General features: G+C 39.2%; 2 protein-coding genes across 2 annotated transcripts in view; both read right to left on the bottom strand.

The window, feature by feature from the left end:
- Positions 1–5,980: 5,980 nt before the first annotated feature.
- ARF4 (ARF GTPase 4) lies at positions 5,981–17,909 on the bottom strand. The gene is made up of 6 exons (XM_075052618.1): positions 17,485–17,909; positions 10,563–10,643; positions 9,940–10,049; positions 8,476–8,547; positions 7,825–7,950; positions 5,981–6,929 (listed from the first exon to the last, which is right to left on the bottom strand). Exons 1-6 carry the CDS (start codon positions 17,549–17,551, stop codon positions 6,843–6,845), a joined length of 543 nt encoding a protein of 180 aa, XP_074908719.1. The 5' UTR covers positions 17,552–17,909; the 3' UTR covers positions 5,981–6,842.
- Positions 17,910–20,767: 2,858 nt separating this feature from the next.
- DENND6A (DENN domain containing 6A) overlaps positions 20,768–23,128 on the bottom strand; it is a 29,881-nt gene continuing 27,520 nt past the window's right edge. The window contains 1 exon segment of the mRNA XM_075053232.1: positions 20,768–22,622. Within this exon segment, the coding sequence (XP_074909333.1) occupies positions 22,491–22,622 (132 nt within the window). The 3' untranslated portion in view covers positions 20,768–22,490.

The raw sequence follows: 23,128 nt of genomic DNA, 5'->3' as shown, positions 1-23,128 counted from the left end.
GCAATAAAAGTGGCCAGGGATGATGTTAGATCATTGCAACAGAGTGATGGACAGTACTCACCCTGTAAAATTGGACCCTAAATACTTCAGGTGGGTCCTTGGTCAGTTACTGTTCTAAGTCTAATTAAAAAGTAAAGTGTAATTCAATCTTGCATATGAGTTGAAGGTGATGTCTGTACTCTTCCAAACTACAAAGTGGATAATTAAAGCATCAGTGATTCATAACTAAACTTCAAGATAGAGGAGCGAGGAGAAAATCTTGCAAACGCAATGGAAGCTGTAAACATCGTATCTGGGCAAAGAATATTTACTAATTTAGTAAATGAGGGAAAGCTTGCACCTGAAGATGTAACATTTGCAAGCATATGGCATCTTAAAGGGCAGAAAAATTAATTGGAAGATCTGTTCAAGAAGAAAATCTAAGTATTAATACCTTGGAAAAACAGCTGAGTCAGAGCCCTTCTACAAATTTGCCAGCTCTGAAAAATTTGGCGGAAAAAAAAACCCCAAACCAAACTCCACTAAGTAATGCAGGCTTGCAGCCTAGCAAGAGAAATGTCTCAGTTTCAGTCACTTAGACTAGTAAAATTGCAATTGTTTGGAAGTGAAACAGTATTACTCACATAGGCTGAGCTCCCCTTATAACTCTAAAAAACATTCTTTTTCTCCTTTTTAAGTACCTATCCATTACAACTGCATTACTTCATCTTATTTTCCAAAACCAAAACATTAAAAAATCTCTGACTTTTCCATAGTACCAGAAGATGGAGCTGCTCAGAGAATAGACTTGCCTTGTATTCTGCCTCCCTTCCAAGACACAGCAGGTCCCTCTCATTCCCTGTATTGGTACTTGGGCTGCTGGTTCTGTCTCCTTGCAGACCAAGGAGAGGGAGAGGACAGGACAGCTGGCATCTGCAGGAAGCAAGCGGTAAGGGAAAAACACAGCACTGGAACAGGCCCAGTAAAATTAAACGGCCCTTGCGCATGGCAGATAATCCTTTAATATCTTCAGGAGGAAACTCAGCCCCACGAGCTAGTGCTGGAGATTCTCCAGTCCAAGTATCCCTTGTTTAATTAATAAAATGCAGCAGCACAGGCTGACTGCCAATAGCAGCAATGTGTCGAGAACCAGTTAGACATTTCTGGAGTGAGAATGCAGCACTAGGGTCTAGGTTAGGAAGAAGTCACAATTCGAAAGAATTGTGATTTTTCAGGGGGTGAAAAGCAACCCTTAGGTACACCTTTGGCCCATATCCCCCGTATTCCCAAGCTATATTTAAACCTATGTGAGGTAACATACAGTGCTTCATACTTCACATAAGGTGTTTCTAGCTTCCATTTTAGCTCCCCCTACACATCTGGATCTTGCCTAGCAATTAATTCTTCCTCTCTAAATCACCTCTAGAACCCAGATTTGTAGAAGCCCCATTAAGCTTGTCCCCATTTTACTTCATAAACCTAAACTCACCTGTGTTCCTCTTCCAGCAATTGGAATGCTCCATATCCTTCACATACAATAATTGGGTAAGACTCTCTGCATCTTTTCAAATGTGTGCGTTTGTTTTGTTTTGTTGTTACTTTGCTTTCCCAGACCAGCCATTAAGAAAAAAGGGAAAAAGGAACATTTCACTTTGCTTTCTAATCGACTTTCCCATCTCTGATGCAGTAAACTCAAGAGAGACAGCACTGCTCCAGCATCTGCTCTGGCTAGCTGATGTTTCGGGAAGGAGGAGCATCTTCTTTCACCCTGTCTCCTGCTGTGGACAAACTCAACACAAGAAATTACTAGAACTAAGAGCACTGGAAGACTGGCCTTCTGGAGGTAACAGATACTTGGCTAGTTTTTTGGGTTGTTCTGGTTATTGTGAAATGTAGCTTACCTGATACATACAAAACGCAACCAAGTTCTGCCAGATCCTTCAGACTGATCTGGCAACTTGGAACTTGTATTATTTTTTCCCCTGACCTCATCCATTCCAGACAATGGGGTCTTAGCCACCTGTCACAGTTAGTACTTGAAGTCTTACATATCATTACAAGTCTTACTTGAAATATAGTATTTCTTGTATCACTGTTATTTTTGAGGGGACTAAATCAAGCCTGCAGTAAAATGCCTTTATGTATCACAATAAAGCAAACAATAATGCAAAGTACAACTGAGAGAAAGAAGAAGAAAAGGAAGGAGAAAAATGGTACAAGAAAAGGGGAAAAAATACCCAACATGCTAAGGAGTCAGATCTTTCAACACCTCAAATTAATTGTTGAGTTGCCTCATTTCTCACATTCCTAGCATCAAAAAAATTGTTCCAAGACTTTCAACTCCCACCCAGAGAACCTGAAACAGTTCAGTTTTCCAACAATTTGCATCAGATCCCTTTAACAGAACCTGATGCTGTTAAATTTTTTTCTGCACAATGCACAACGCATTCGGTAGCCAAGCTTTATTCATAGGTCCAACAGCAGCATATCAAATCTCATTTCTTACTCAAGTCCCGTCAATACCATTCTTGACGAGGGTGGGAAAGACATACTGGGACAAGGTGATGTGCATTTTCATCATACTGCACTCAAATTGCCTTTGTCCAGACTTTAATAGATGAGCAAGGGACTGCAACTGGGCTCTGACTTCTCATTACTGGCAAAAGCCTAAACCACTTTTTACACAAGCTAGGGCATTGCTGTAAGCACCCTTGTAGTGTTCTATTGTCGCCAGTATATTGCTTTATTGGCGTATGTTGAAAACACTAAGAACACACCAAGGAAGTAGAAATGCTTATAGCATTTGTTGCTAATTCCTGATGCGTTTAGAACCAATTTTTGTTCTGCTTGCAAACAGTCGAACAGAAGTCTGCAGATTATCTACAAAACAGCTGCAGAACAAGTTCTAGATTATGTTGTTCATGAAGCCTTTTTTTAAAAAAGAACAAACCAACAAAACACCAACAAATATCCACTACTATTTATGTTGTGGGATTGAGTGATCAGGTTAGTCACACACAAGAAAAACAAAACAAGTGTTTTGCATTGGTCTGTACGTAGATCTAAATATTCATGTGAAACTATTCTCTGAATGTTGGAAAAAAAATGGAAAGCCAATCATGCATGTAAGCGTTTTTTCTTCAGTGTTCTGCTCTACAGTTAAGCTGGCCATCCAACACACTGAAATAAAAACTCTTATATACAAATATTACTAGACTGACTCCCCAGTGCAGTAGAATTTACGCATTGTTTGAGTAAAGGAGCTGATGCTACACAAAGAAATATTTCATCTACTGGAGCTCAGGATTTCCTGTCATTAAGGTAGAATGAGGAACAAATTTTTAGCGGTCTTGTGCCTGCCCAAGATTTTAAACTTCTAGGACAACAGCTCAGTTCAGGTATTTGACTTCTAATAGGGAAATGACAAAGTCTCTAAACTCTTAAGAGACATGACAAAATTGGATCTTCATGGGAATTTCATCTGCCTCTGGAGAGCAGGGCTGTATTATATGTTGTTACTGATATACAACATATATAGGTCATTGTTATAATTGCTTTAGCCAGAAAGTAACAATTTTAAAGAATGCCAAAAAGCTAAATAATTATTTTTACCTATCCACAATGTCTTAAATGATAGTCAGTGCCTTTACAATAGAAGAGTTGTACTGTGTTTAGTTAAGACTAACATACAAATTATTGTTTTGGTCAGTTTAAGAAAGCATCACTGCCACAGCTAATGAATTTACTAACAGATAGCCATATTAATGGAATATGATACAGATTCCAACACCGCATGTGATCCTGGTACTAAAAGAGATAAGGCAGCATAGTAAAAAAAACTCATCAGGACGAAGTTTGTTCTTGTACTAACAGACAAGCACTACCTACAAAAGTAGCACTAACTCCAAAGGAAAAAGAAAACCACCATGATTTCAGCTCACAGCAATAGCCAGTAAGAATATGTGTAACAAACTACTTCATGTCTGTCATCTGAAGACAAGGCAGCCTTCTAAGCACAGGCACTAATCTCAGGGACTCCAGCTTAGAATCAAGAACACATATCTGGAGTGTACCTTGAAAATGTTAAGAGAACAGTTGATGAGACTATAATAACCTGAGGGAAAGTTTATTTAATTCTGTCGACTGTGACATTATTCCACAGCCCATTGAGTGTCTTGTCCCTTCCACAGCTTAGTATTACTATGAATAAACTGCGTAACAGAGGCTTTGCTTTCCAAGATTACAACCTTACAGAGTACGGAGGCAAATATCATTTTAGTAACAGAGGTCAAGTGTGATTTACCTATTTACAGGAAGATTGAAGTACTTGCTTCAGTTCCTCTCTATGCTCTGTTTAACACTACAGCGACTACTCAATTACACCCAAGACTTGTATTAACTTTGTCTTACTACACTTCAGTGTAAGCTGTAGCCTTAACCCCGCATGCAGACTCTATTACTCTTAAATGAGGCTCAAGATCTTTACTGCTTTCTGACTTTGACAAATTACTCACTTTATAGCGGAATTACAACCTGCTGGTACACAAAGCCAAGCATGGTGACTCTTTGAAATATGAACTTCTATACACATGCTGTAACTCAAAAGCATAGTGGCTAAACAGAGCTCACCTAAACCTGAGTATTTAATTACTTAAATGCATTTGAAATAATTAAAACAATGAACCTTCATCTCTACCAGACAGAATGTTTCCTTCAAGATAAAAGGCCTACTTTGTTTCTAAGTATCTGCTTTTTTTATTTAAAGTCTACCTTTAACTTCTTCCTTGAAAGAGGAGATGGCATTTCGTTGGTCACAAGCATTGTTTCATTTTAACCCATTGGGACTACCAATACAAACCGTATTGCAGACAAGCTGTCTCTTCTGAGCAAGGTGCTCCTTTTAAGGTTTATTTCAAGGAACTGTATTGCTAGAAATATGTATATTAACAGCTACTGATGCAATGCATGGATATATCAACTTTGGTCGATATGTAATCAGCAATTCATTAAAGATGCAAGCAAAACCCTACTCACATTATGGGTTTCTGTTACATATCGAAGACAGTTAATGATTGTATTCAAAAGCTCTGGCATTTTCTCTGCTTAGCTGTGTTCTCAATAACAGTACTTCCTAGAAACTTAAACCTCAGTTACAGCAGAAGCTGCTTTGGAAGGTGCTCTTAACCTAAATTAGCTTGAGTTTACCAGACTTTGTCACTGGGATTTCTTGTAGCAAGAGTAACAAGATCTGGGCTAAAAATACGAGCGGAGCTTAGCCTGAAACTGCAACGAAATCATGCTTTGGGTTCCTGAAGACATACAATCAATAGAATAGAATATTCAGTTGGAGGACTGAGCCATATTTGCATCCATACAGCAGACAGGCAATAGAAAAATACGATTTTGAAATACCCATTAACAGCAGCCTCAAAAAACACGTTAATCTAAGTCTTTTGAACTACAGAGGTTTAAGGGGGCAGAAACATGAAAGCAGACAGCAGCAGTTGCATAAAGCTGATTTTTTGGGGTGACTATCACCATTAATATAATATTGACTAAATCCTTGTACAAGTGTTCAAGTTAGCTTTCCAGCTAGCCATCAACAGAATCTGTGATTCTCCTGTGGGAACCCATGTTGGTTTTTAAATGTAGATACAGCTATGAAACAGACATGCATGCTTTTCACAGTTCATATTTGTTTTATTACAATTTTTGTAACTGTTAGTATTTTCATATCTGGACATCTTAAAAGGAATTTTAGATTTACAACTTCAGAAGACACTTACAGAATTATTTAAGTCTTGAGGACAGCTGCTCTACTGCACTGTATACAACTTTGATGCCCACCTTCCATGTCCTGCTCTACATAGCTCCAAACAAGTGAAAAACTGAGACTGATGTTCACATTCAAGCTGCAGGAAAGCTCAGTATATGGAAAAAGAGTAAGTGGTAATTTGCAATTCAACTATTTCAGGAATCAAGAAGAGCGTACACAGAACTATACATTTTATCATTTTATTAGGAATAATTCCAAGTGGGTTATGAAGAAACTAATCCATTGAGTTTGATGAATTTTCCAAAATTTCTTTATGAAGATATGTTCACCAACAAACAGTAAAACTTCAGCAGAACTATTATACACTGGGCAAAAATAGTCAGGCTGATACCAAAAAGCAACATGCAACATAAAAAAAAAGATACAATATAAAGGAAGACAATCTGCTGAATATTAAAAACAACCTCAACATGAGCTCTTCGCAACCAGCACAGAACTATTCTACCCATCAAATCCAATTCACACAAAGGCAAGTTGGGCTGACAGAACCCAAGGATTAATAAAATGTTCCTCAGTGCAGTAGATTCGTATAGTGTTTTAGAGCATTTCCTTGGCTGGAACAAGCAGTATTAAGAATTCTTTTTGGCAAGGGAAAGAAATAAATACATACGGAATGCTACATTTTTAAATCAGCAGACTGTCTGAGGAATGAAACAGGGCATCAGTAAACTAAAAGTAGCAGGGAGAAAAAAACACATTAATTTATTGGGGCTCAGAAGAGTATTCAAAACAGATCTTAAAGATGTCACAATAACTATATTCAGGCATTTAGGCTAACAAGGGGAATAAAATCAGAAGATACACTTTTTCCAAGTTAAGGAGATTTTTACCCAAGCATATTGCTACCTTTGCAACATGTAGCTCGGTAAACAATAATTGGCAACAAAATAAGTTGAAACGCTGTAATATCCTGCCCAAATATCAGTTCCAGATACTGTAATAACCAAGATGCGAACTAATTTTGTTGTAACAAGCCTAGACCACTTATATCAAACATGTCCCTGGTGAAAGAGTCATCCAGTTTGAGTTAGCGTTTTGAGAGTTCATTTGACAGCCAGTCAAGTCCCTCATACAGACCAGTTCCTTGCGTAGCACAGGTAGCCTGGACATACCACTGTTAATGTAGAACACAAACAGAAATTAAATATAAATACTGACAAAATGCAAGCTAAGTTATCACAGTATGTGACATTCAGATAGACACTCAGTGTTCTTTAAACACTGTTTCGTGCCATAAGTAGAGTAAATATCGAACGCATGGTATTTTTAAAAGTTTTGAAAAGTCTATATAAAGCAGATGGGGTTCAGACATTATCTGGAAACTCAAGTGTTGTCCCACCAAATCCTAGAACAACATTTAGGGCATCAAGAAACAAATACAGAACTTGCATTTGGTTTATATGCTGAAAACTTGCTTCTTGTTTTTGAAAGACTGCTTTTTAGGAAATGGGACATGGAATTATCTAAATCAACAGACCTCTAAAACATCTTCTATGGATACGATCTTAGTGTGTCAACATACAGACATTAAGCGAGTATTACAGAAGGCTAGGTGGTTTATGTGAAGCAACCCTATGTCTCAAAGGCTTGTGCAGATGGAATCTAACGATTCAGGAGCTACTTAATTTCTTCTCATCTTTGTAGTGGTGAGAACGCAGAAAGCATTTTCTCCCCCATAATAACAAATATTGAGAAAATGGGAAAGCCCACCACATACTTTGTCAAACATGTTTGACAGCTGTATTTCAGTGACAGACTGGAATATTTATTTTTCCAAGAAAAGGTGAGAGATGAAACACCTGCAATAGCTATACACACTGGATTATATTCCTAAATCACTTATTTTCAACAAGGACCTTAAACTATGCAGTACAGAGTTTAATAGCAGGTATGTGCATTTTTTTTACAAAAAGAGGTGAGAACTTCCCTTTCCTTTAAAGGAAAACTTATGTTTATGATATATAATAAAGGAAGACAAGAGTTCAGCAAGCAGGAAGTTTAGCACTTACAGTTCTGTTACGCAGAGACTGAAGACCTAGTTTATCTGTCATTTCACTGATTGCCATGGCATTTGGCAGATCTTGTTTGTTCGCAAACAGAAGCAGGACTGCATCTCGCAGCTCATCCTCCTGAAGCTAACAGAAAAAATGGTGATGTTATTAAATTAGCTCAGTTAAGTACTTCAACAAGCACTAGAGAAACCTAAATCCTGATTTAAGGGTTATAAACATCTTCATTCTTGCTCCTGAAGTCACTAGTAAGTACTAAGTGAAATGGAACTAGTACCCAACAGAACTTCTCCTACAAGTAAGGAAATATTCTTTCAATAGGCAGTTTAAATTTACTGGCAACTTGCTGCTGAAATTCTTAGCACCGATTTGTTTTTCCAAAATTCTTTCTTACTCTGCTGCATTTCTATTATGATTTTAAGACAAAAAGAAAGGTTCTGACACATTAGTAGTTCTTGAGCTAAAGCTCTCTACAGAGTTGTAGTTACAAGTCAGTGCACTACGTGACCCAGAATTACCAGGTGAACACAATATGCACTGTACAAACTCCCTAAAATTTTAAAATCCTAAATCTCTTGGGGAAGCTGACGGACATCCAAAACCACGACAAATAAGTTTAACAATTGTATTTCAGAAGGTATCTATAATTACCATTTTCTGCAGCTCTTCTGCTGCCTCCTGGATTCTCTCTCTGTCATTGCTGTCTACCACAAAAATGAGGCCCTGTAAGAAGTTAAGCAGTTTTGAAAAACCAATGTAAACATACAATACTATTTTAAAAACCAAATAACTCATATTGAATATTGCGATCATCCCCTTTCTTAGGTAAGCAAATTTGAGAGAAATTTCTGTTTAAGCAGCGCAAGATGTCTGTCTGAACAGCTATATAATAAGTTTCAACTGCAGAATAAAGCTAGGCCTTCTAAATCAATAAAGTTAACACACACAAATGTTGGTTTACAGATTACTGTGGGATTCATTAGTTTGGGGGGCGGGGGGAGACTCCAGCAAAATTTCAGAAGCTAACGCTCCCCCCTCCCTTTTCACTCATTGTATCATGTTAAATGCAGCAAGAGAATTGCAACTGCTTCACCATCTCATGTTTCACTGAAAAAAACCACACCCTTAAAGTAAGGCCTGAATTTGTTTTAAAAAGTTTGTACCAAACAGCATTTCTCATGGCATCTCTGTTATTCAAGTGTTCTCCTTACACACACACACACACACACTATTTACTCTTAAAATTTCAGTCTGAAAGACTTACATTTTATCATTCTAAGAAAAGAGAAGCATCTTTTAAAAATATTCAGTGACAGGGCTGAATAAGGAACTGAAATTAAGTACTAGTCTATTCACAACAGTACTTTGCTAGCTCCTTTTTGTCAATCCAGACTTCTCCATTTTTCTGCACCAATCACATGCTTTATGCTGCACAGAAGTTTCTTGGAAACAATTCGATATTCAACACAGAAAAAAAAACAAAACCAAAAAACCCACAAAACAACACACTCCCCCAAGCTTCCTGATACTAATAAGCAACTTACCTTACTACTTGTGAACCAACGGAAAGAATCACATTTATGTCACCAAAAATAACAGCAGTCGCATCAATAGGAAGCTGACACTTTCTGATCAATTGGTAACAAGATCTTTTATGCTATTTTTAGATACTCAATGTACTAAATACACTGATATAGCACAGTAAAAGCTGTATATTTTAAGGCTGATTATTAAAAAAAGAGTACATAGAAGGGTGTTTAAACAGTAACAATCTTTATGCATAAGGCAATGCCAGTTCAAACAGATCAAAGCATGGACAGGGTAAAGTTGAAGAGTTCCTCACAAACAAACCAGCTGCTCCGGCACATTACAGAACACTGGTAGATCCTAAAGGATTTCATCCTTGCCAGGCTACACTCACGACTAGACTTGAAGCCTTCAGGGTAACAAACTAGCTTCAACTAGAATAAAATCTGGGTATCCCTCAGCACTTGCAGGAAGTAGTGAGGAACCTTTTTGAAAGGAAAGGACAGAGGACAACTTTCCACATATACTCTACAGAACATGAGACTTTACAAAACACGTCTTTAACTATTGCCATCTCAGAACTCTTACCTGTGTGTTTTGGAAATAATGCCTCCAAAGAGGTCTAATTTTATCTTGACCACCAACATCCCAAACTGTGAAACAAATGTTTTTATATTCTACCGTTTCCACATTAAAACCTAAAAATAAAAGAGTTAAGTAATTAGAAATAGTTAATGCTAGTGTTAAAATGTAACTCTAACCATGTTAAAGATAGCTACTTCCTAAGTTATACTTCTCCCAAATATATATAAAATGGCTTATCAGAATTGAACTGCTAGATCAAGAATAACGTTGACTTAAGTGGAGAAAAAAAATATTAAACGCTTAAATTCACGTACACTACCTTTGGTTCAGCAAATCTTTCAACCATGAACTGCTAGAGGGTCATGATATTTGGGGGAAGTACTGCTACTTAATCGGTTCCTATACTCCTGAGCACCTGCTACTGCCCACTATCAGACACAGGATTCTGGTCTCGATGTATCTTTGGTCTGACACATTTACATTATGGCAGTACTAGAAAGCCCATGTTTGTCTTGATTCTTACACTAACAAGCAAAGATAGCAAATCCCTACGCTCTTCAGAAGCCCATCGCTAAAACACAAATTTAGAGTAACAAGAATTAAGACATGAGAATTGGTTATCTTACCAATAGTGGGAATTGTGGTGACAATTTCTCCTAGTTTCAGTTTATAAAGAATAGTTGTCTTACCAGCAGCATCCAAACCAACTAAAATAAACAGAAAATTTGATTTAGTTCACAATATGAACTACAACCTGCTAATTTTAAAATATGCCATTTTACGTGCAGAGTACCAGGGTTTTTTTTCTGAGAAGAAACACCTTCTTAAACACTCTTAAATCATTGTCGATATACTACTGTATGTTTCTCCCCATCTCCTCTACCCAGCACTGAGAGAGAGAACAAGCAATGAAGAAAACAAGTTTGATAACACACTTCCAGCCACAACCTACAGACTCACAAGTTTATAGTCACCTTCCTTCGTATTTGTGTTACTTAATTAAGTTTTATCATTCACTTTCAAAGTTTCTTCTGTCTAAGTCAGGATGGTTTTAAATGCATAGCAACAATCTAGAAGCAGCACACAGTTTCTAACTGATCACGTTTGCTACTTTGCACTCAAGTTGGAGAAGGTCTCACTTACTCAACTTTCACCTAAGGCCAGTTTCACATGCACCTGAACCAACAGGCACTACCCATAGAAGACACTTCAGTCCCCCTTATCCCAGTCTCTTCTCCCTTTGCTATAACATTTCTTTTGCATTGACAGAAACACATACATTAGGAAAATCCTGTCATCACTCCGCATATAGCCTAAGGACTGTAACTCTTCTTTAGAATATAAATTCTATTTATTGAGATCCACTAGGATGCTTTCATTAGGAGTCTCCACTTTGGATCTTTAAAGAAGGCCTTCTGCACCAAAATTTGCTCTTCTGTTTCTACAACGAAACTTAAGTTTGCTGTTTTTTCAATGTAAGCTATGTGGTAAATATGTGATCCTAAAAAAAAAAAAAAAAACCCAAACCAAAAAACAAACCAAAAACTGGAGCCTCAAAGACATTTTTTTGAGAAGCATGACCAACACCGCAGGCACACACTGTAGTTTTCTAGAAACGTCTGTGCAACTGCTCATTGTTAGGCATTTCAGAACACACAAGAGCAACTCAAAACACAATTCTTTATGTTAGAATCTAATGCCTAGCACATAAGCACCTAAATAAACAGTAGGTACTGAATACCACAGCAATGGTTTGAATAAAATATTTATTTGTGAAAATTAAAATAGCCAATAAAATTTTGCCCAAACAAAAATAAAACCCCTATCAAAGAATTAATTAAATAATACTTGCACAAGAAACCAAATCTTATCCTTGTTTGATAACATTAAGTGTTCTCAGTTAATTTCCTAATTGGTGATTGTGATATATTAAGCTTTAAGTGGTTTGATGACCTGACTATTAGTACAACTGTTTCCTTAGCATTACAATAAAATGGAATTAGAAATTACCTGCTTATTCAGAATGAAACCAAACTCTTAAAAAGCCGCCTCTTTCTCAAGACACAAACTGCTGTTACAGCTAACTAATTAAAAAAGCCTAGCTATAATGGTCCTATACCTGATACTGTAAACAGGATTATACATGCCAACTCAGTTTCTTTGGTATTATCATTGTGTGTTAAAAAAAAAAAAAAAAAAAAAGGTGTTCTAATTGTTAATGTCATGAAGGCGGGGAGGAAGGGGGATGGAATCTACCATTAAAACCAAAGCTCCTTCAGGGGTAATAACCTCCCAAAATGTTCAAATTAAAATTTAACAGTTTTACATTTGCTATTGTCTAAGTGTTGGTCTCTTAGAAACACACGCAAGCATGAACAAAAAAAAAAAAAAAAAAAGACAAGACATGGTGCAGCAGAAGTTTCACAAGAGCTTGCAAGTCATGAAACCTGTAAATGTTAGCATTTTCCCTACACCAATAAAGTTTTGGGTAGCCTTAGAAAACCCTTTAAGCAAACTCTGAAACCCTCAAATACTCCATCTATGCTGAAAAACTATGTTTTTGATAGCACAATGCTTGAAGCCCAACACTATGCTCACACAGCTCATCTTCAAGTGAGCATTTGTAGGGTGCCTAGATCTTTACAAGAAAATAGAATGCGTGTACATAATATGTATGTGATAGTTTGAGTAAATTAAGATCGTTTAGTGAACCATCAATTAAAGCTACACATACCCACAAACTCTTCTCCCACCCCCCAAAAAAACCCCCAAACAGTTATCAGTAGAACAAGCACTGACAAGATTTGTTAAAATTAGCAATGAAAGAAAGATGGTGTTATCTACACAAATGGTTTTAGTGTATTTAGGGGTTATACTAAAGATACAGACAAAGACAAAAAGAAAAAAGCTAATCTCATTTCAAAGAATATACACAGGGTATTGAGAACCATTTGAAGATATGACTCAGAGTTAAGAAATTAGAAACTAGTCAAGAGTTTTAAACTATTTGCTAAATTTAAGAAATTAGTGCCCCAGTTATCCACTGTACTCTTTTACCAGGACTCACCAACACCTCAATGGTGTTGGCAGAAGCCTACATTAGCTATGTAAGCGCAAAGCCCAGAGACTTTGCTTAAATCCACTCTTATCCACAATTCTAATTAAGCTGTTGGACTTTGCACTGAGGCAGGCTGAGTTATGGACATGCGTTTTCTTCTGACTCCACACTTGAGACAGCAGCTTTTAACTAAGGGAACGCAACTCTGCAAATCACAATTACCCTATTTGCAAAACCTGCCTCTTTTAGCTGAATTGCTAATGTTATGAAGTCTAAACAAGCAATAGTCATCAAGAGCATAGCCTCCATTCATACTTCTTACTCCAACTTGCCATTTACCACCCTTTTTAGAACAAGAAATTTCGTAACACCAAATCACATTTAGTCTTTTGAGCTACTAGGAACTGTAACTATTGCTTTTAGCAGCCCAAGAACAAACACGTGTTTACATTTGCACTGAAACACTAAATGTAAATCTATGAGCTACTTCCATGTCATAAAGTTTAAGCTGATTTAACTATCAAGATTAAAACTTAAGTCTTAAATCCCCAAATAATGTAAATTTCCAATTCTACATTTTCACTCTGATTCCATTACCTGACTGACCATCAACAAGACCAAGCGCTAAGTATCTTGATGTGGGTACGATGGTCAGCAGTTGTACTACAAAGCATTAAGATTACAATAAAGTACAAATGGGAAGCACAGACTTGCCCTTGCAACCATTTATCTTTAAACAGAGTCAAATATACTTTTCCTCTAGCTGGAGAAAAAATACCTATAATGCTTTCAGTTACTCTTAAAACCATTATGGTTCTAAGCCCTTTACTCCTCTTAAGAGTGTTTTATTCACAGTCTGTCAGTCGTGTTTCTAAACCTCAAGCTTGTAGTTCACTTGTCCCTGGGAACACCACCCCTGTGACCCCACTGCATTCTTCATTTACCAACTTTCTACTTTGATCATTGGTGGCTAAATATCAAGCGGCCTCAGTTATCACAGCACAGAGCTTCATATAAACTATAGATGCAGAAAAATTGAGAATTGACTTTTTAAAAGGAACCCCCATCAAGACCAAGAGATTTTGGTTGTCAGATTGAGATTTCCACAGTTTACTATAGAATACAGCATGTTGCCACTTCTAAAATGAATGTTTCCCATAATCAGAGAGGGGGGGGCGGAGGGGGAAGCAGCTTCTACTGTATTTAACTAATTTGTGACATTCATGTTACAATCAAAAGCCAGCTTAAAAAAGTGAAATTAACGAATCCCAATTTACTACAGGTTTGTATCCCTTCACTTTTCTTTTACCTTTATACCAGTTCTCTCAAAACTTATTTATCCTTTACATACTATTCCTCTTTCAGGTTTCGTTTCAATTGGGTAAGTCTTTGTGGGATATGAAGGGGCAATTCCCAATACAGCTTCTCAAGAAAACATACATACAAAAAAACCCCAACAGCATGCAAACCAACAGCGGTTTAAAAAAAACCAAACAAAACACAAACAACACAAAAACCCTCTAACAAATAAAAACAGCTAAATGTTTTGTGCTGTACAGTGACACAATTCCCAAATAATCTGACAAATTCTTCCCCAATGTATTTAATAATTACCTTTGGTTTTGAAGCTCCTGAGTAGCTATTATCTCAGTTATACTTGCACAACTACACCAAGACACAGAACACTAAATTATGATACTGAAAGGTGCACAATGAATCAATAACTTTTTTAAGCATGAGAAACTACAAGCGAAGAGTTTTACAGATAGGTACATGTAGGGTTAGGACTCAGTTTTTCCACTCTAACACCCCCATTGCCTGGTTTAAGTTATTCAATCCTATCCTACAGTTACTTCTTTTCCCTCATGTTACTTCCACCTATAAAGACACAGGAATTATTTTGCATCCATTTCCTCAGAATGTTAACTTAATATTTCTGAAAAGTACTTAATTATACAAGTGCACTTTTTAAAAAACAAAATTTCAGTAACAGCATACCATTAAATGTCCACCTTTTATCATAAATGTAATTTGAGAATATAAAAGCTAGTATGTCATGTTTGCTGTTGGTAATGGTACCTGATGAGAAATATTCAAATTCTCCAGAACTCAGTAACACAAAGTCTGTCTTAAGAGCTAAATTAATTCTACTTTATCTTGAATTCTGCAGAAACAGAAGAAAGCAGTGAAAGGGAAGTCTGAATTATAAATTAATCATCTGTTCATTATCAACTCACCCATATAATATTCTCCCCCTAAATATTTCTCCATAAACACCTTACCCCATAAAGTTACTTCATTGGTATACTACATACAAAAACTTAAATGCCTAGCCCTGTACAGCTCATTTTCAAACCATAAACTGAAAATCATCACCCTGAGGAGAAGCTTAATTCAGTCACAGTATTAATTCAGACATCTCTCCTCAAAGTGCTGATACATAATGTAGTATGCTATGAAGAGCTTCTTTTCCATGTTACAGGTATAAATGAATTATGTCATATCCAATATAACATATTCTGCTTCTAAACATCCAGTTTAGGTCCTATGATACACTCTCATCACAACATAGCAAAAGTTTTAGCCTCTTATACTACATAACAAACATGGTGCAGTCTCATGCTCTGATCCAGTCCTGTATTTGAATATAATGCCTTAAAATCAAAATTATTAAAAAGCATTTGAACCAACTGCTAGAAAGTACAGCTCCCTAACTCATATCTAACCTAAATTTGAACTGATTACCTACCAATAAAGAAACTAAAGTGTTGCAAGCTGTTTTGATCTGTATGACATCGCTTTCCTGTTCTCATTATTTTGCAGAATGCAACAGAACTACAAATACCATAGAGACTATCTCATCCTACAGTCAAGCTCATCTGAAGATTCTACTTTATTCATTCAGAGTCATATGAAGAGTCTGGCTGCAAGGGAGACAGTCAAATCACTTCCTTGAAACCGAAAGATGTACTAAGTTGTCTCGAAGACAAAAATTACCCAGGTTATTTTGAAATGGATGAGACTCTCTAATTTCAAACAGAGAAGATACAATAAAAATTACTGTGCATGCAGTAAAGAACTCTGTCATCACAAAATGTATGGAGATCGTGAAAAATTATAATTAAAAAAAGCTTCATTATTGTGTCTGCTGCGCATAGCCAGGCAGCGTTAAGGATGAGTTGCGTGCCAAGAAGTTTCACAGTTAGGACCTAGCCCCATCACTGGCTGTATTGAAGTGAGCACTTCGTGTAATTCCTTAGGACAAGCTACTTCAGTCAATGGCCATAAATCAAGTTCCATTCACCTTGGTAATAGAATTTGAGAAAAATTTAGGGGTTAAGATCTGTTTGTACATAAAGCTTGCGGGAGTGGGTAGGTGGGTGGAAGAAGGCAGTAAGGAGTTGAACAGGAGGAGGAAATACCGAATGCAGTATGCACTGGCTTTGACCTTTTGAACTGTAATCTTAAAGTGAGAACCTTCAAGAACCACTTGCTTCAACTCTTACGCAGTCCATGTCAAGAGAACCACAATCTAATTCCAAATAAATAGTTACGGGCAGACAGTAAAACTAAGCAGGCGCCGGAAGAGCAACCTACTGGGTTTTATGGTTTTGTACATGAGGTACAGGAGAATTAAAGCGCACAGTTGCTATACTGAAATGTCCTTTCACAAGAGTCAGAGATACAGGCACCACAGTTGCCGAAAATCGGCCATTATATGGCAATTTCTTAAGCTCTCGGTGTCAAGCACACCAGGCTTTATCACATCCTGTTCGAAAAGCCACCCTGCTCGGGCAGGAGCGGCGTCTCCAGGCCGAGAGCACAACCGCACCGGCAGCGCGGGGAAAAAGCAAGGCACAGACCTCGCTCGCCTTTCGGTAAAGGGACACCCCCCCCCTCCGCCCAAAGTACTTTCCCCCGGCAGGCGGGCACCGGCTTCACCTACTGCAATTTGATCTTTGTTCTACGTTTTCGCTCCGGCTCAACGCGAGCGGAAACGCAGGTGCAAGGAGAAGGGGCTGCAGCCTCGCTGCAAACCCCGCAGAAAGCGGGGCTCTGCCTCGCCCGGGCCAGCGCAGCCGCGACCCCCGATCAGCGGGACTCGGGGGCGGGGGGGGGGGGGGGGGGGGGGGGCACAAGAGAGAAGAAAACGAGAACACGGCAGAGGAAAAGGAAGGGCAGACATATCCCGATCCCCACCCCCTTCCCCCACCGCTCCTTCCCTCGCTCACTTACCAACGACCCCGCAAGCCCTAAGGAAAGGGGACAGAGGGGTGTCCCGTGTCCCCCCCGCCCCCGGGACGGGGCAAGCCCCCCCCGCCCCGAGCCCGCGGCCCCCTCCCGCCCGCCTCCCCTCCCCCACCGCCAGCTCCGTGAGGGAGCGGGCGGGCCTGGCGTCGGCCGCGGCCCGGTAGGGCGCAACGGCTGCGGCGGCAAGGCTCCGGGAGGGGGGGGGGGGGCGGCGGCAGCGTACCACTGTCACCCCTTACCCATGAGGATGCGCATCTGCTTCTTGCCGAAGAGGCGTGAGAAGAGCGAGGAGATGGTGAGGCCCATGGCGGCTCCGGCGCGGGGCTGGGCGGCGGCGCAGGCGGCGAGAGAAGCGCGGCGAGGAGGGAGGGAGGGAGGAAGGGAGGGAGAGAGGGAGGGAGGGGGAGCGCGGCCCGGCGCCTGTCTGCGCTCACGGATCCCTCCGCGAGCGACGAGGCAGGCTGCTGAGGCGCGGGGTTCGCCCGGCGGCGCCGACTTATAAGGCGCGGGCGGCAGCGACGACGACGGCGGCAGCTGCTGCTCTGTGACCGGGGAACCTCGCTCGCTCGTTCTCTGCCACGTCACGCTCGCCACGGCCGCCCCGGCTCCAACGCGGACAGAATCACGTCACGCTCGCCACATCCCCCGTCCGCGGAACCACCCTTCGCCACACGGCCCGAGCGCCCAACGGGCGGCGGGGACTACTACTCCCAGCGAGCGCTGCGCCCGCTCCGCGCCTCGCTCCTTCTAACCGCCGCTGCCGGCGCACGACGGGGGATGTAGTTGACGGCGTCCAGCCCGCCTCGCCGCAGCTTCCGGCCGCCCGGGGCAAGGCGGAGCGCGGCATGCCGGGAAATGTAGTCCGCCGGGCGACAGGCAGCTCGTCGGGCCGAGGCCGAGGCCGAGCGGCCCGCCGCTCCCCGGGGCACCCCCACACCCGAGTAGTTCACCTCACGGCAGCTCCCGCTCCCGCTGGGCTGAGGCTGAGGCACGACAGCCAACGGGGGCTTCTGCCCCAGGGCTGCAGGAGAGCTCAGAGCACGAGAGAGATGTAGGGGGTTCAGGGCAAACCAAATCCTCAGAGGACCTCCAAATACACCCTAGTTGCAACAGAGCCAGGTAATTAAAAAAACCCAACCTCTATCACGGGAATGCTGATTACCAAAGGATCTTTTTCTTACGTTGTTTCTATGACCTGGACCCTCGGCTGCAGAGTCAAGGCGAAACACAGTGTGGTCTTGGCACCAAAACAGCACACGGCTTCTCAGCCAGGAAGCAGCAGGCAGATTGAGGGAAGTTAGATGGGAATAAAACTGAAGCAAGCCATGTTTTTTTAGAAGCATGCCATTTTTTGAGAGATATGTTTGAGTTCATAATCAGCTGTAACAGTGTCTTTCACAGCTAATGTAAAAAGCCCCTGGTATGGCAGTAATTAAATTTGGGGCAATGTAAAATGAGCTGCATTAATACCTAAGTGACTGAGCTCCCTATCCCAAGGAAGCATTGGTTCAATCAAAAGCCCTACAAATGCTCAAGGGAGTTGTTGCCTACCTATGCAAATTAGAAACTATGTCAATACACAAGAGCTAACATTTTTCAAACAGAAGCTATTTACTTATCTTCCATTAAAGAAAAACATCTTTAACGGTTATGATAAAAGAGACAGTCCTGGACCAGATCCTAACAGTAGACAACTGTAAGTGAGACTCAACTTAGGCTGTTCTTTTCTTATGTGTCATGTTGAGTCTTACTCAGGTTTTAAATTATGTTCTTCTGAACCAAAAATCTGTTGTAAATTAAGATTGAGGGTTGTATTTTCATAAAATTAAAATATCACTTATTTGAAACTTAAATCTAGTTAGTGTGCAGGATGTTAATATAATCCTGATGAACTATTAGATTTCAATTTCCTCATAGTTTTAAGGAGTCCAGTTCTAGGCTTTCAATACTTAACAATTCCCTATTCAGAGCACTCAGCATTTTTCCTTTTCTTTTTGGCCATGGAAATTAAGCTTCCCTGAACTTAGCTGAGGATAAGTGTACGACAAAATATTTGAAGGACTCTCTCTGAAAGGTTACTTCCCAGACGATCAAGCTGGCATATTCTTACTATAGCTAGGTAATTCATAGATACCTTCCATTATTTCAATTGTTTGAGTACAATCTAACAAACATTTGCTTTAGAAGTGATTGTTAATAATCAGCATTTCAACATTAATGTAAGTGGTTGCTCTGTATAATCATACATAACTATTATTCACAACATATTTTTGGTTCACTCTTCTTGACTCAGCTCATGGATGTTAGGACTGTTGAAGGACTAGCTGCACCTTTACCATATTTGATTGCACTCCATCTCGTGTTTTGGTTCTTGGCGTTATTTCCACATTGTTTAAAAGAAATCTGAGAAGTCTCAAAGCTTGTGTGTGTCCAGTTTACTCTCCTGTTACACTAACTAAGGCAGTCTTAACTTTTTCTGATGATCCAACTGGGACCCTTTATCTTTAACATTTCTTTATTGAACAGCTGCTACCTCTTTTCTAGGACCCTTTCTAATCACTTAGGGACTTTTTCCCATCCTGGTCCAAACAATGTGTGGGTATACATATATATATATATAAATTTTTTTTTTTTTTTTTTTAAACTCAGGTGAAGACTGAGGCAAAGTTACAGAAACTAGTAGTTTTGTGCACGGTCCTTTAGCTGTCAAGCCTCAGATGAATGAGGTATAGGCTCTTTACCTGTATTTTAAGCACACTGAGTTAAAAAAAAACAAAACCAAAACAAAAAACAGGGGTGGGAAAATTCCAGCTCACCAACTGGGCAACTACTTTCTGCAACAGATACGATTCCGCTGCTGCAACACTATGAATAGCTGAAGCATCCCCAGTCAAAACATGCATGCTCAGTTTAAGAGGACTACAGGGAGACAGGACAAGATCAGAAACCTGCAACAAGGCTGTTCCTGTTGTAGTGACTAGATTTGTGGTTATAGGTTAAGGTCCTTTTCAACCACCATTACTAAAAGCATTACAAGTCACTGAGGAAGACAGCAAACAACCCAGTACAACTCTTCTTTTTGCCTTTCTTTTGAACAAGACTCTAATTCTGTTTAAGCATCTAGTTATTCAGGGATTTAAACTAATACCAACTCCATGAAAGAAACTGGAATTGAGCTTTGCTTGCAGTCTACTTCCCACTAGCATGTTTCTCAAAGGCCTCTCAGATGTGTACAGAAATAAACTGCAGATTGGGTGAATTTTGCTTGGAAGCCAGTCCCTGCCATTTGCTTTTTTGAGGATCCTGCAGCTCTATCATATTACAGCTATGATGTGTGATCAAACTACACCACTACTCCATCACATCAGGTAGTTCTGGGCACCTAAGAGGTACAGCTTCATCAAGTCAGACTAAGCAGCAGCCTCTATAAGCTGCTGAACAGCTTTGCTTACACACAAGAGGGGAAAAACAAACAAATCACATCCATCATCTACGTCACATTAACTTCCAAAGAAAAAAAAATAAAAATCAAACCCTTTATTTTCTTTTACAAAAATACATATTTGCAGTCATGGGATAGTTATCATAGTTGTTACCAGTTTACATGGTTCCGAGAAACTACGCAGTGCTCCAGGTTAAATATTTAAGATAATTTAGTGTAAGAATGGCCACTTTAATTTCTAGATTAGAAATGCTATTCATCAGGGTCTGCAAAAAAAATTTGCAAGTTAGAAATTAATGCTGAAGTGGTGTAGTTTAAGTAACATAATAGATACATTAAACTTTTGGTCATGAGTAATTGTATACAAACCATAACAGTATTAAAATACATTATTTTCATAAAAATACCATTGTGACACTTTATATCTAAATAAGACATTTTTAGAAAGATGATATGAAATATTTATCATACAAAAGCATATTCTTATAGCAGGATTATGTCCTAAGTTTTTAAAAATTCTATCCAAGCACTTGAAAGCAGAGTTTATTTTATAACTGTTATCCACTTGTCATATAAAAGTGTATGCTGTGTGTACACTACAGCATTAAGTTTATTCTACTTGAAACTGGTCAAAATATAATACTGCAAGTGGACCAGCTGAGTTCTTATATACCACTGAAACTTGTTCAAGAAGATAAACATCACATTCTTGTTGGTTAATATGCAAGAGGAAATTACTCTTTATGCATGTCTGCTATATGCATATACTGAGAATAAGTTTATGCTACAATCTTTTCTTGCCACAGTTCAACCTTTCCATAGGCTTTTTTCAGCAGAAGCCAACATCATCTCCCTCCAGCCCCATTAACTCCTCAAACTGGTATAAGTAAACAAAACAAAAAAAAAATTACAACAGGAGCTGACTGGTATGATCTCCAGCTGAAACAGATTGTATATCAGCTAACTCTACTGAAATAACCGATTTTAAAATCCATATTAGAACACCGTGTTTATTTCCTGTGATGAATACTGCATGCTTACATTTACACTAGTGATACACTTTAAATCCTGAACGTCAGCAGTTTAAAACCACCAATTAGTATACAATTACTTTAAGGCATGTGAGTAAGAGCACCCTAATTAACTGACATTGAATGGAAGAGACTTCTCTTCAGGAAATTTCTGTCAGCTGCCTTCTCTTCTTTAAAGATGCTAAATTAGTATGGTTTTGGAAAGACGGTAAGAAGAAGAAGAAAGGAAGAAAGTTAAGAACCAATCTGATTATTTCAACTGTCCCTACAAGTTTTGAAAGCAATGATTTACCAGTAAAATACCTCAACTATAATGTATTCTGACCAAGTCACATAATATGTCAGTTGGACTTACCACTAGATGAAAACTTAAAAAAAAAAACCCAATCAGGTACTACATCAACAGGACAGTACAGGATCAATATGGCTTACCCCTGAGTTAACAGGATTGGGTACAGCAGCACCAATTGGAAAACATTCTGCAATGCCAGCACTGCACTGTGGTCCTATACTGTGGTATAGTCTCATTATGCCCACATTTTTCTTTAAGAGCACTTATTTCAAACATTATTAGACACAGGAATTCCTTCAGTTGCATTGGTATTTAAGTGAAAAAACCAGTGAAAACAGTATCGCGGGCTATACTATTAGTACAGTCCATTTGTAGTGTTAATATACTATTTAGAGCTGTGTTCCAAGCTTGGTAAGCCACTGTCTTCTGTGAAACTGTATTTGCCCTTTTGTCTTCTGCACAAAAATAGCCCAGCAGAAATCACGTTGTGCCAGTTTTGAGCAAGATGTCCTGTAAGTCATCTGGAAGTGCTAGTATAATATCATTGATGTGCATCTGCAGCTTTTTCAGTGTGTCAGTTTTCACAGGAAGATGTTCTCTGTCAGCCTGCAACTGCAAACGTACAATACAACATGTTTTCTACTGAAAATGCAGGTTTACCTTAAGACGCACCAAAGTGACACGTTACCAAATCTGGAAAATTAATTCCTTTACTGACTGAGTAGGACTTTGGACAATAGCAGGTTTCCTCAACAACCACACAACAGCATGAGCTAATGCTGATTTGGACTTTTAGTAATCACAAGAAAGTTTGACTTTCTTCTTTGAGTATTCAGCCTTGCTCCCACTTAGATCAGTTACAAAATTCCAACTAGTTTAAAGAAAACAAGATCAGTGCAATGCTTCCAGCATAGCTGGACAATGTTGGGAAGCTAGCTAACTTTTCAGTCATGGCTAAAACGAACTGGTTTTGTTTTGAAAACCTGAATGATTGATTACTTGAGCTACCTAGAACTTAAATGAAAATATTCTTAAAGTTCCTGTAAACACAACCATATAATATTTTTATATTTTTATCTAGTTAAGTCATGCAAATTTGAGCCATGTTCAATTCAGTT

This window comes from Buteo buteo, chromosome 21, assembly GCF_964188355.1.
Source record: "Buteo buteo chromosome 21, bButBut1.hap1.1, whole genome shotgun sequence".
NCBI lineage: Eukaryota > Metazoa > Chordata > Aves > Accipitriformes > Accipitridae > Buteo > Buteo buteo.
The sequence above is the reverse complement of the archived record's forward strand: the minus strand, read 5'-3'. Positions and strand labels throughout refer to the sequence as shown.